At 35.9% G+C, this 13,006-nt stretch overlaps 2 protein-coding genes across 3 annotated transcripts in view; one reads left to right on the plus strand and one right to left on the minus strand.

The window, feature by feature from the left end:
* LOC146168083 (uncharacterized) lies at positions 1-12,417 on the plus strand. The gene is made up of 6 exons (XM_083386205.1): positions 1-118; positions 360-465; positions 756-905; positions 4,483-5,080; positions 5,471-5,618; positions 11,489-12,417. The coding sequence occupies exons 1-6, from the start codon at positions 1-3 to the stop codon at positions 12,415-12,417; spliced, it is 2,049 nt and encodes a 682-aa protein (XP_083242331.1).
* The window catches only part of LOC146168084 (uncharacterized), an 18,077-nt gene continuing 16,998 nt past the window's right edge, over positions 11,928-13,006 (minus strand). For both annotated transcript variants that reach the window (XM_083390858.1, XM_083390857.1), the window contains one exon: positions 11,928-12,950. In XM_083390858.1, coding sequence (XP_083246984.1) covers positions 12,766-12,950 — 185 coding nt within the window. In that variant the 3' untranslated portion in view covers positions 11,928-12,765. The remainder of the gene's footprint in view (positions 12,951-13,006) is intronic.

Here is a 13,006-nt window from a genome sequence, read left to right on the forward strand (position 1 = left end):
ATGTCGTGGCATTTTTTGGAAAGATGGGTTGAAAAAGCCAATCAACATTCAACTCTGATAGGAAAGTTTTGGATTACTTTTCTGATTGTATGCAGAATGGTGATTGTAGCGTCAGTTGGTAAGTGATTATGCCATTTAAAGAAAAAGTAACATATGCGACATGTGTCTTTCTTTGTCTGATGTTGTGATATTTGGCTTTTTTGCTGTTGTTGTAATTTACCTATTTTTAGCACTCGTGCTGGAATTAAATTTAGCAAACGTGATATTGACCTACAATAACGATTATATTCGTTTTTCTGCATTACTGCTATTTTCCATATATGTGTGGGCAATTAATGGTCTTATTTCTTTTTGTTAAGGCGACCGTGTTTACAATGATGAACAAAGCGAATTTAAATGCAATACTCTTCAACCTGGATGTACAAATGTTTGCTTTAATTCTTTTTCACCAATATCGCATTTAAGGTAAAATAAATATGTTTAACAGCTTAAACATGTTTTCAAAAAATTGTTTAGTTTTATGAAGGGAAACAAACTATAGACTGGACTTCTATAGTCCATAAAATAGCTTATACTTGTACAACTACAACACAGAAGCAGCAGTTAGTACAAAGCTTTTTTATTTATTTAACTAAATGCAAATACAGTTGCATGCTTTGTGTTACAGATTTTTTATTTTAATAATTATTTAAAATTTGCGAAGCAGCTCATCATAGATCCGGCATTGAGAGATTAATGGCTGTTTGAATGATTAGATTTTGGAGCTTCCAAATCCTTTTCGTTGCAACGCCTTCAGTGATGTTCGTTGTCTACTCAGCTCACAAATCTAAGATGAAAAAAGCAATAAAAAAGAATAGACCCTCAAATGAAGAAGATGAGTATGCCAGTGATAAAGAAAATTCCGGGTAGGCTACAATATACGAGAGATATTAAAGTTAATGAAATTCGGTCAAATAGCATTGCAGGAACTCCAACTACCTATATTTAAAAAGTTATTTGAAAACATTGCAAACACAAAGATTGTTCACTTAATGGTAGGCCTACACTCCCTACAGTAATCAAACATGTTTTCGTTATAGTTTCATTTGTGATAATAGTACTGTGTAAAACAGGGAAATAATTGGCTCTGTAAAACAGAGAATTACTAAAAACGGTACAACGTCTAAAAATCTAAGTTGTGCACAGGAGTTGGGCACGAGACACACAAATGTGTATAACACCTTTTGAAATAACGTACAATTTTTACGTGATTTTATCCGGTTTAAATCATACAAACGCATTTTTTTCGAGCTTTGCGCGTTATAGGTACCGACTTTTAGTATTGTCTCACTGTGTGTAATCGGCCTATACCGAATTTCTTTTGGTATAATATTTGTTTAATATACCTGATTGGGGCGGCGCAACAGATAGCAATTACAAAATGGGGTGCGATAGAAAAAGGTTGAGAACCACTGGTTTAGATTACGAAGAAGGCGCAGGACTTGCACCGAGAGATTCTGGTTTCATTAATTGCGTGCTCTGATCCTTAAAGAAAAACTTAATGACTAAAGTAAGCCGTTTAATACCTTGTTCTGAATTTCATCCAGCGTAAAACAAAATATATACCATAGTTTTGCGATGAATGCATTATAGCGTGACTGTCTTCCTATATTTGGTAAATTCTCGATTTTAAAGTGATTCATTTTGAAGTCCAGAAAAAAATCGATTTTATTGGAAAGTAAATAAAAACATGTCTGTATAGTGTAGAGCCTGTATAAGACCAGAGCTTTTCCAATGGGGGTTAAAACATCGTAAGGGTTCACATTTGCCTATCGAAGGGGTCCACCAACTTTTTAATAAATTGTTATACTTGAAAATAGCCGATTTAACTATCGCTATTTAGGCAACAGTAGACTTGCATATAACGGACACGTATATAACAGTTAACAAATAAAGGACTATTTCTCCAGACCCTTTCAGGAAAAACAATGTGAAACTACCTAGCGTATATAACAGATATTGTGTATAACAATGGTTATGTGAAATAATTTTTTGGCATTATAGGAATATTTGCTACAATGTAAAAACGCTGTTATAATCACCAACCATGACTGAAAATGTTATACTATAATAACACATTGTTGTTAGACGGGGATACAAGCTTTTTGTGACCTGAGCGCACATTTTAAGACATGTAATGAGGTCGCATCAGAAAAACTAATCATCCAATTAAATAACTTGTTACAATTGATGAACGATTGGTTCAAATTGGCCACCTAGGTGAATGGTGACTTAAACAAAAACGCAGCACACTACCGTAAACCGAACCCAGCACACCATGGAGACCAAACTTTATTTTGTTGCTGGGTTGGCTCCTGAAAGAAATGCCCCCGGGCCACCTTATAATATAAGCACGCTAAAGAACATTACCTTTATTACTCTTCTTGTTATAACTCTTCGGCGTAATTATTTTTGATCATTGTGTACATCTCAATTGCATATACGGCGTTTGAAGAGTCAGTTTTTCCATTTTTAAACTGCCTGGCATCATTTGATAATTAAAGTTCATACAATTCTTCATTGAACGATGTGTGTTCTCCTGTATTTTATAGAGAGTAGTGGTATTTTAAGAAACTCAACCTCCTCGTCGGTAGGTCGTGTAACTGATCACTCTCATCACTCTCATCACTCAGCGACAACGTTCGCGATTTCAAACAGCAGAAGTAAAGGTGGCACGGCGAGAACGATAGTCTGTAAAGTAGACTTAGCTGCTACTGAGTAACGACCAGCTTAACAGCGTGCTATAAGTATTCTCAGAAGATACTGTGTAAAATTCGCTGCAAACAATACAATGTCATTCTTATCGTCAATGTAATTTTATACATGTAGCGGTGTTTATGAGACTCGACTGTTTAAATCAGAGGTTTTAACCTGGGGGTGCCAACCAATTCTGAGGGACGCAAGCTATACTGCCTTTTCCAATCCTTAGAAACCCGTTTGCAAAACCAATAGAAACATCCACACCATCAGAAATAAGACTTTCTAAGAATTAGGTTTCTGCGTCGGCACTGCCAACCACCTATTTGTGAGAAGGGGTCGTTTTAATGCTATAGGAAACCTGCTGACGGACACAGACTCGCATGGCAAACCTTCCATAAAGTATGTGCAAAGGCCATTAAAGGATAACCTATAGGTACGGAGGCAGAGGGAAATTATTTTCTCCCTTCACAAGAAATGGACGCGGTTCCTATACATCGCAAAAGTTAGGAACATCCTCCACTATCATATTACTAATATTTACTAATGCTTCAGTAGCTCGCAGAGTAAAGTCTATTCGACCATGAAATTGATCCTGCCCGGATACCGTGAAGACGCCGCTAGGCTGATCGTTACTTGAGAGCAGCTTTAAGTCCACAGATCATCATACCTGTGCCAACTTTACTTCTTCCGTTAAAACCGCGCACGCTATGTTAAGTTGCGAGAGTGATCAGCTACCGACTGATGAGGAGGATGAGAATTTTGAAACACCACTCCCCATACTGAAAGCAGAAGATACGTCGTTAAATAAAGGATTCTGTGAAATTTGTAAATAGACACTATCATTTTCCACTCCCCTGGCGGTACGATCGCCAAAAGCCCGACATTTTAAAAATGAAGATGAAGCTACTCGGCTGTCTTGCGTAAAATTAGTGTTTGCCCTAATCCAACGGTGTCCAACCTGCGGCTGTTAACACGTATTATATTTAGCATGTTATGGCGGCCGTGCCCGTGCTGGCATGCGCTAATGGTTAATATTCTAAATTAGAGATGTTTACGATTTTAGGGAGTGCAGTTAATTAGATCAATCTGCGCTGAAACAAGTTTTATCATTGATATTGGTATAGAACAGGGGTGGCCAACCAATGAGATACCAAGAGCCACATTTGCATTTGGTTAACCGCAAAGAGCCACACGTTACACACATAGAACGAAAACACTAGCCTATCACTCCATTTCTTACTCACTCACACGAAGCGCCAAAAAAAGTGCCTTTATTTTGTTAACTAGAAAAAATTTCAATTTATAAGAAGACGCGACGCATTGAATAAAAAATACACATTTCTCGACATAATGTCATTTATCAATATTATTTGGCATATTTTTTGCGTTTATCTTGTTTCAAAAGTATTGCTTTAAAATGCATTGGCATTAAGGCTGATTCGGAACCCACAATAATCCATACCTTAACCAAACGAAATCGAAACATTTCAAGAATCTAAACTAACATATTTTGACCGGAGGTCGTGAGCTCAAACCTCACTGCAGGCTAGTTGTTTTCTAGTCTGTCCTGCTTGCATCATTGATCGACAGATTCGGTGAAGAGTCTGCAATGGCTTTCGGTATGATATGTAAGCTGTAATCGTTGGTTAAAAAGCAGCTTCAGAAGGGCTAGATTTCAGTTGTAAACACACATATGTGTGTTCAGGTTTCATTGGTTTAACCTAATCTGTTTTTTTACTTTAGCGGAAAAAGGACTCGGTTTTACAACGGCAGACTGACGTCAGACCATGCTAAAGCAAAGCATTCAAAAGGAAGTCGCAAACGTGGTTATCAAGAAAGAAAATTGGAGGAAAGATTTCATAGTCGACCAAGTGTAAAACAGTTCGGGCCTCACAAATCGAGTAATGGAGATGAAGATGATCGGGGAACTTCCAACCTGAACAATGCTCTTCCCAGAAGTACGATAATTAAATTACCCTACGTTGGACGAAAAAATAAAAGTAGTATCAACAGTAACTACAAAACAAATAAATACTTGGATTACAAAAGTCACAATGAAAGAAGTAGTAGTTTTACGAGCGGCGTTGGAACGTTTGAACAACAAGCAGCAAACTTAGTTTTAAACAAACATGCCAATAACGTCAACGTGAACAATAACAATAACACAGAAAATGAAAATGTGTTTGTCTGGCGTGAACCCAAAATTGCTACAAATAACCAGGGAACAATTTTAAATGAAAATAAAGGCGTACAATCATCAAGTGGTAATAGATTGCCGCAAAAAATAAATGAGATGGCGGTGTGGTTTCCAACTGGTCAAGAAGATGAAAAAATAAGAAACGTAAGTAAGTGAGATTTGTTTCGTAACTGAAATCGCTTAGTTTTCAGCGCTCTGTAGAACGCTTTATCGCTCTTTGAGTAATGTAGATAACAAAAGTTAACATTGTTGTGTTATATTATTTCAACAAACCAAAAAATTGGTATCGCTAACCACGTCGAATTTTTAATTTAGGGAGAGATTGGCTTATATATAAATATAACACCACTTGGTGATAAACGCACATGATTATACGTGTTTAGCATGCCAATATTATAACTTCATTTCATATATCTTATTGCGGTCAAGACATCAGGTTTTATATCAATTCATAAACCCTTCACAATATTTCCTTTTTAAATCAACTACGCATCTTTAAAATCGTCGGTATTGCATTATATGGATGTTTTCTAGACTCAACGTAGTTCATTGGCAGAAGCAGACATGCATGTAGATGTTGACAACAGATATCGTTACGAACAGGGAATTTATTTCCAGGAATCTGAAAAAATTAACGAAACTAAAAGCAGAAGTATGCCATCTGCTCCGCCGGAATATCCAGGTTATTGTTTTATTATTCGTTTAGTGATAATTTGGAGTTGACTCCATGCAATATATTCCCACTTTATCCATTAGAAATTAGTGCAGTTCCAAGCAAAAAGGTGTACGACAATTAGTGCATCCAAAAGATCAAAAAGTCGGACTTTTAGACTTTGAGATCTTGGACAATGCACTAATTTGACCTAACAAATGTGCATAAGAAGATTGAGTTTAATGATACTTGACCCACCCAAACCCAAACGCTAACCAGCACTCTAATCCAAATAATGCGCGTTTATTTAATAATTATATAAACGCTTTAGATCCCAATACCTCAATTTGTGACGTAACAATCCTATGGTAACATGGACGAGAAATTATCTTATGTCCAGCTGCCCACCCGAGTTCGGGCTTTTTTCCCAGCATTCAAATAATTATTAAAATAATGCACATTATTTGGGTCAGGATTCGGGTTAGCGTTTTGGTTAAGGTGTGTCAAGTGTTATTATTGCTATCTCACATTTTTTGTTATCTTTTCTGAATTTTCAGCGAATATTTTTAACTAATCGACGATGGGAGTTTACCTAAAGGTCCAAATTAGTGCATTGCCACGACCTCAAGGTCTAAAAGTCAGACTTTTCTGCCCTTGGATTCCCTAATTGTCTTAGACATTTTTGCTTAGAAATGCACTAATTTCTAACGGATCAGGTGATATTCCCTTTCCGATTTTGTTCTCAGATTGTATGATAAAATGTAGTGGTAAAGGCTGGTTCACACTAGACGCGTTAACGTCTAGCGTTAACGTCTAGCGTTAGCGTCTAGCGTTAGCGTCTAGCGTTAGCGTCTAGCGTTAGCGTCTAGCGTTAGCGTCTAGCGTTAGCGTCTAGCGTTAGCGTCTAGCGTTAGCGTCCAGCGTCCAACGCTAGCATCGTGCAGTTCACACAAAACGCGATGCCAGCGTTAACGGCATATTTCCTCGCTTCTAACCGAAAGCGTCAAAGTTTAATTATTTAAACTTTCCCAACCGAAAGCGTTTTTCAAGAAACGTTAACGCTAGACACATCTAATGTGAACCGGCCTTAAGCCTTATAGTCATCGCTATTTGTAGGTTTGAAACTACTGAACTAAGAGTATATTAATCATTAATATAGCGCATACTTTTATTTGGTCTCTCAACAATATTACCTTCCCGCAATATACTTATTAAAAACCTTTTATTTCAATAAAATACTAACCATCTGTAAAAATAAAATAATAGTTTTTCAACCCATTTGGGTTGCCAAATCCAGTTTACACGATTAGATTTATTGAAATTTGTTTTCAGCAATATTTCTCCAAATTTTTAGACACTAAAACGCATAAAGTAACAATATATACAGCGGAATTCTATATTATTTTAGGTAGTATAGAACTATTTTGAATTTCTATCAGGAACCAAACCCCCCGAATATCATACTAATACTGAACTATCCAAAGCAGCTGCGTGCAACCTTTTATACTGCCGGGCCAAATATGTGTATTCGGATTAGACCACGGGCCACTTGCATATCTCGTCGTCTACCTGTTAGTGCAGTGGTCGGCAAACTTTTTGTTGCGGCCCAAAGTACTCTTTTCAGAGCTACTTAAAAGCCATCTATGGAAAACCACTATACAAAAACAGTGGCGTATTCAGGCTATAAAAAAAAAAAAAAAAAAAAATTTGCGTTTACATAGAGTTAAAGTTGGCAAAAAATAGTTTTACAGGCTCACAATACCACATTTGGCACGTGAGCTTTCCAAGCTGAGCCAATTTAAAACATTATATGCCACACCAATTGTTATAATATAGTGCAATAATTGTACGGCTATCATGCGGCCAACAACTACGGTACATGATAGCACCAAGCTATTAAAAAATAACTCGCGGTCCACAGTTGGCCTACGACTGTGTTATAACTACCACAAAAAAAGTACGTACGTTGAACCGAACAATGCCACCTGAAAAGCGACAAATTTTCTCAGCTGTGGAAACTTATTTAGTTTGAGATGTTCGCGGAAAAAACTACTTTTTAGCTGCGAAGAAAGAAATTTGTTTCTTTTTTTTACAACTCACATGAACATTGAAATTGAAAATAAAACAATTTCATTTCAAATGAGAGAAAACGATCTAACGGACATTTTTAATATGCTTTCTTTACATGGCCATAAGTAGCTATTCGAAAGCATTTCAAGAACAAAAAAATTGCAGCGCTCAGTGCAATTCACTTTCACACAAAGTTGTACACTTTCCGCAACAGCATCCAAAACACATTTTTTGTTATATTTTGTTAGCAGGTCACATTCTATTCTAATTCTAATAAACTAAAAATTTACATGCTATATAAGGCGACCTAGTCTAAGGAACTGTCAGGAAGTTTCAGTATTTTAACAGTTACCTGAATGTTTAGTGGTGCGGGCCAAAAACTAAAGCACACCGCGGGCCACATATTTTGGTTCCGCGGGCCGCAGATTGCACGCCCCTGATCTAAAGCGCAAACAATCAACCGATTACAACCAATTTCACGCTAAGTGACGTAACAATTACGTATAGATTCAGATTTAACACAGGGAAATAAAAAAGCCCTTTATAGGCATCACTCTTCAATCTTCACCAAATTGTCAAAGCAGGTCATCAAAAAAATATATTTATAATGTGTGCAAAATGTTGGCCGACTAAAATGCGGGACATTTTGGTTGACTAATTACGACCTAAGATTTAGAACAAATCCCTAAAAATCCAGACCGTTTCGCCGGAAACGGGACGAATGGTAAGCCTATGTATACGTCGCCATATTTTGACACTAAGGGCAAATTTAATAATACTAAAAATATATTGTGTCCAGATGATTAGGCACGAAAAGTTATACCTTTAGGGTTGGTTTTCTCTAGTTTAGGTACCGTAGGCAATTTTTTTTAGTTCAAAAAAAATCGATTAAAATAATCACAAAATACCATAATATATTTTAATATCATCTAAACATTTTTTTTATTTTGGTAAACAGAACATTGCATTTCTAGAGCAATGGTATCACAAAATATAAAAAAAATCCTTATAAAACGTGTAAAACCGCAGAAAAGGTGTAACTGTGGATCGAAATATCCAAAAATTATTAGGAAAATTACACTTATCAAGAGAATGGCAGAAATTGCATTTTACTGATCCGAATGAAAATATTAATCACGACAACTTAACCAAGGCCAAACTTATTTTATTCATGTGTTTTAAGAAGGACTTAAGGCAAAACAAATCTGTTGGCATTCATTAACTCAGTAGTTCTTAAACTTAGGTGATTGGAAAATGCTCCGTAAAAACAGCGTTAAAGTTGATTTAGTAAAAAGTTTCGCGCAAAAAGTTTTACCCAGTTAAATTTGGCTGAAATTGCATCTTGAAAAGGATAGAAGCGTTAGCTTATAAAGTCACAGTGAAACCTCTAAAACAATACTTTCCAGTAGCGCGATATATTTTGTTGTTCATTTACCTTGAAAAATAGTAATTTATATAGGGTCGTACTTTTAATGTTACGTTCATATTAAAAAGACGGAAAAAACGCATATATAACTTATAAGTTCGTAAAACAGCCATTTTAGAAAGTTCCATACAGGAAGCAGTGCGGCTTCATTTAAACCGGTCTAACACATCCAAAAATTAGGCGTTCTTGCCACCCCTGGATCCAAATTTGGTGAGCGATAGGAAACTGGTTTATTTAATGGTATAACAGGAAAATGTAATCATAACCAAACAATTGCAGTATACCTACTGTTCGTTGATCACATATATTTGTTTGAACCCTCAACGGTCCGCATTACAATAATTCAACAGTGCTTCGCGGGCCACAAAAATGATGTCGCGGGCCACATGTGGCCCGCGGGCCTGGGTTTGTATAACCTTGTATTAATGTAGTAATTTATTTGATTAAATCATAGGCCTAGTACTTTTTTACTGTTTTAAAATGCTTGGATAATGTTTTGAACGAAGAAATACGTAACTTCCTATCTGATTTTTATAATTTTTATTTAAGAGACCGAACTTGGAATAACATCAACGTCGGAAGACCAAATTAGGCTAACACTTGAAAGTGATATACATAACATTTTACCTAACACTAAACTACACCCTACTTCATCACTAACTGCACAAATAACTCCATCCTTCTTCTAACCCCACCTATTACCCACTCTAACTATTGAGAGTAAATAATACGCGGTGCCTAAACAGCGGCGCCCAAATAATGGGGGGTTTAAAGTTTTAAACCACGTTGTCCCAATGGCGATACCAGAATGACCATGCAGTGCCAAGTATCCAAATCACCCGATACCCCATGCCTACGGTTTTATATGTTATTCAGGCAATTTGCGACTTATTTCGGACGAGTTTTCCGGTAGGTTTGGGTGTTTTTCTGTCATAGATATTGTTGCTCGATTGGTTTCATTATGTCGCTGCTCTTAATAATATGACATAATGGGGTATTTCGCTGTTGTTTTTTTGTTTTATATGTCCTAATTTGTGTTCCTATTTATTTCCCATTTAAATTATACATGTTAATCGCACATTTAATACAAGCTCTCAATCTAGGCAATTTTGAAAAAAAGTTACTATCACCTAATTGCAACTCTTTGTATTTTTATTTTATCATACAAGGAACAAGCATACTTAGTACTTCTAGGTTCAACATCTGACAAATTTAATGAAAAGTTGTTTGTCGCTTCGCGTTCTGCCTACAAAATGCAATTTTTGCCATTTTTATTTAATCAAATTGCATTTTTTGCGGTTGTTTTATGACGTCTATTCAATTTTGCAAATCTATAGCGTCTATGCAATATGTCCAGTGGATCGTTGCACCTCATTTTTAACAAAAAAAACATTTTAACAAAAAAAACATTTTAACAAAAAATTATAACATTTTAACAAAATAAACGCAGTTTATGCCTTTCTAACCTTTGCGAAAACTTTTTACCTGGATTATGTTCAGCCATACAGGTTCGAAGTAAAAATCCTTCACAACAACGTGTTATATTTACTTCACAAGTATAACAGCTTTGCCTTTCTTGTGCTTCGTGCGATTAGACTTCTGTAGTTTGTTTTAGATTACTTGTTTTATTATGTCATGTTATGACAAAAATTCTCATGCTTAGAAAATACCGGTGTGTTTATTTATAAGAAACGTACTTATTTATTAGGTTTATGCTTGGTTTGTCTTATTTATAGTGTCTGGGAATATTGTTATCAATTTGAACTATTTAATTAAAGCGCGAAAAAGTTCTCTAACTTTCACTTAATTGTTAACCTACTGGGTTCTTCGATAAGAAGACATGGCGTGTGACTTTTTTAAATTCGTTTTTTGCGACAAGACCTGTTGTGTCCTTGATACTGCTTGCCCCTTAGTTTTTTGGTGGCCGGGATAGGTATTTTTTAAGTGAACATTATATTCAAAACAAAAATCACTTATTTAAAATAATAGTCCTACTTCATTTAGTTCCAAACTACGTTACACGATAAACCCAGTGAGATTTGCAGTAGCCTACCTTTTGAGCATTCCAAATATATATTGTCATTTCTTAGTTTGTCGTCACTTTAAACCACGTATCCAAGTAGGGAACCGGTAGTCAATTTTATGCCGTGCCGTATAGGCACTTGTAATGACATTGGCCGCGTTTTTATGTGCTCTTTAAAATACCTTCAGGCTCGTGTAATACTTTAGTTTAACTACGTGCCTGCCTTGTAACATATTGGGGGACCCGATACAAACATCATATTCATAGATAATAATTTAATTATTAAAAAATTGTAGTTCAGTAACAGGATCTTTTACCTTTTTGACCATTTTTGTTCTATTTCAACATTAAAAACATAATTATTAAATGTTTTTTATACAGGCTTTGACAAAGACGGCCATGGTTCCCCATCAAAGATTTCTTTGGGAATAGACCACAGTACAAGAAACGATAATACTAGATTACTTGGAAAAATAGATCCAAACATGTACGATGACCAATTGAAAATAATGCCTAAATCCAGTAAGAACAAATTTAAGGCGCAATTGCCTTCGTTTGCACAACATTTTCGGTGGTACGTCGTAAGTGTATTTTTGCGCTTGTGCATGGAATGCGCGTTCTTGGTTATGCAGTATTATTTATTTGGTTTATTTGTACCGGAGTTATACAAGTGTAACCGATGGCCTTGTCCAAATATGGTCGATTGTTTTATATCACGCCCTATGGAAAAAACAATTTTTCTTTGGTTTATGTTTATATACAGTTGCATATGTGTTGTACTTAATTTTGCGGAATTCATTTATTTAATCTACGCCTCAGTTACAAAATATTCCACCAAACGTCTGATAAGCAAGATGGTGTCTTCCAGCACCGATAAAAAGATCAAACCAACATGGCACATAGATGAAAAAGGTCAGCTGGTATGGAAAGGTGCAGGATCAAATCACGGTTTACATCCAGAAGAAATAGACTTGGAAAACGACAAACTTTTGTATCATAACGGCAACTCATTTCCTTACCGCGTTGTGTACGACAAATTCGGCAACAGAATACGTCAAGAAAAACCATACTCGCGAAAAAAGCTTACCGAATCCTCCGGTACAGATGGCATGCACGCTTTTGGCCACGACATGCACAACAGGGATTACATGACATTCGTTCTTGATTCAGAGGAAGAAAGGGAAGACCTCGAAATTGAACTCGATAGAGAGGAACAAGCGGACCTAGATGACTTTCAAGATATCGGTGGAAACAATCAAGAAATGGATCAACATGACGACGGCGGTGGCGGAGGGGACGGAATGATTTGAATCACTATACTCTTGTATATACTTGTAAATAACAATACTTTTCTTTTTCGCAATATTATATTCGAAATATAATAAAAAGAACAGTATATTATAGTACATAAATTTTCAATATAAGACAAAATATGGTGTAAATAGCTGTTGCGCAAATACCTTGATACTATAGGGTTTAAGCATTTTCATCATGTTTAAAACCCATTCGCAAAAACTTAAATCAACACATTTGTTGGATAACTATTGCCTTTAGGTTATTGCCGTCATTATCCGAAAAAAATATAATAATTATCTGCAAATTAATTTTTTTTTTTTTATTTTTAAACACTTTTGCCAATAAATTTACTACATATAAAATTAGGGAGATGTGAAAACATTTGTAGGGGTACGCTCACACAAGTATTGCGCTTCAAATGATAAACAAGAAACAGCCAACCACTTAAAGTCTGTTATCCTCATAACAGCGCAATTTCCATTTTCTGTGCTTGTCGCATCAAAATTGATTGTGGCAACAGTATTGGTGCTTCCGTAAGTCCAGACGCCTAAAATTGAGTGGTTTTAGAGTATACATTGAAATCAGAGTATTTTGGCCAGAGTT

The sequence above is a fragment of the Ascidiella aspersa genome, chromosome 1 (assembly GCF_963924565.1).
Source record: "Ascidiella aspersa chromosome 1, kaAscAspe10.2, whole genome shotgun sequence".
NCBI classification, from domain to species: domain Eukaryota; kingdom Metazoa; phylum Chordata; class Ascidiacea; order Phlebobranchia; family Ascidiidae; genus Ascidiella; species Ascidiella aspersa.

What these genes read in the sequence shown, in the direction of transcription:
- LOC146168083 (XM_083386205.1), top strand. Translation starts at nt 1, where the DNA reads ATGTCGTGGCATTTTTTGGAAAGATGGGTTGAAAAAGCCAATCAACAT. An exon ending in GGTGATTGTAGCGTCAGTTG is followed by an intron (nt 119 to 359) that starts GTAAGTGATTAT and finishes CTTTTTGTTAAG; the next exon opens with GCGACCGTGTTTACAATGAT. An exon ending in TGCTCCGCCGGAATATCCAG is followed by an intron (nt 5,619 to 11,488) that starts GTTATTGTTTTA and finishes TTTTTTATACAG; the next exon opens with GCTTTGACAAAGACGGCCAT.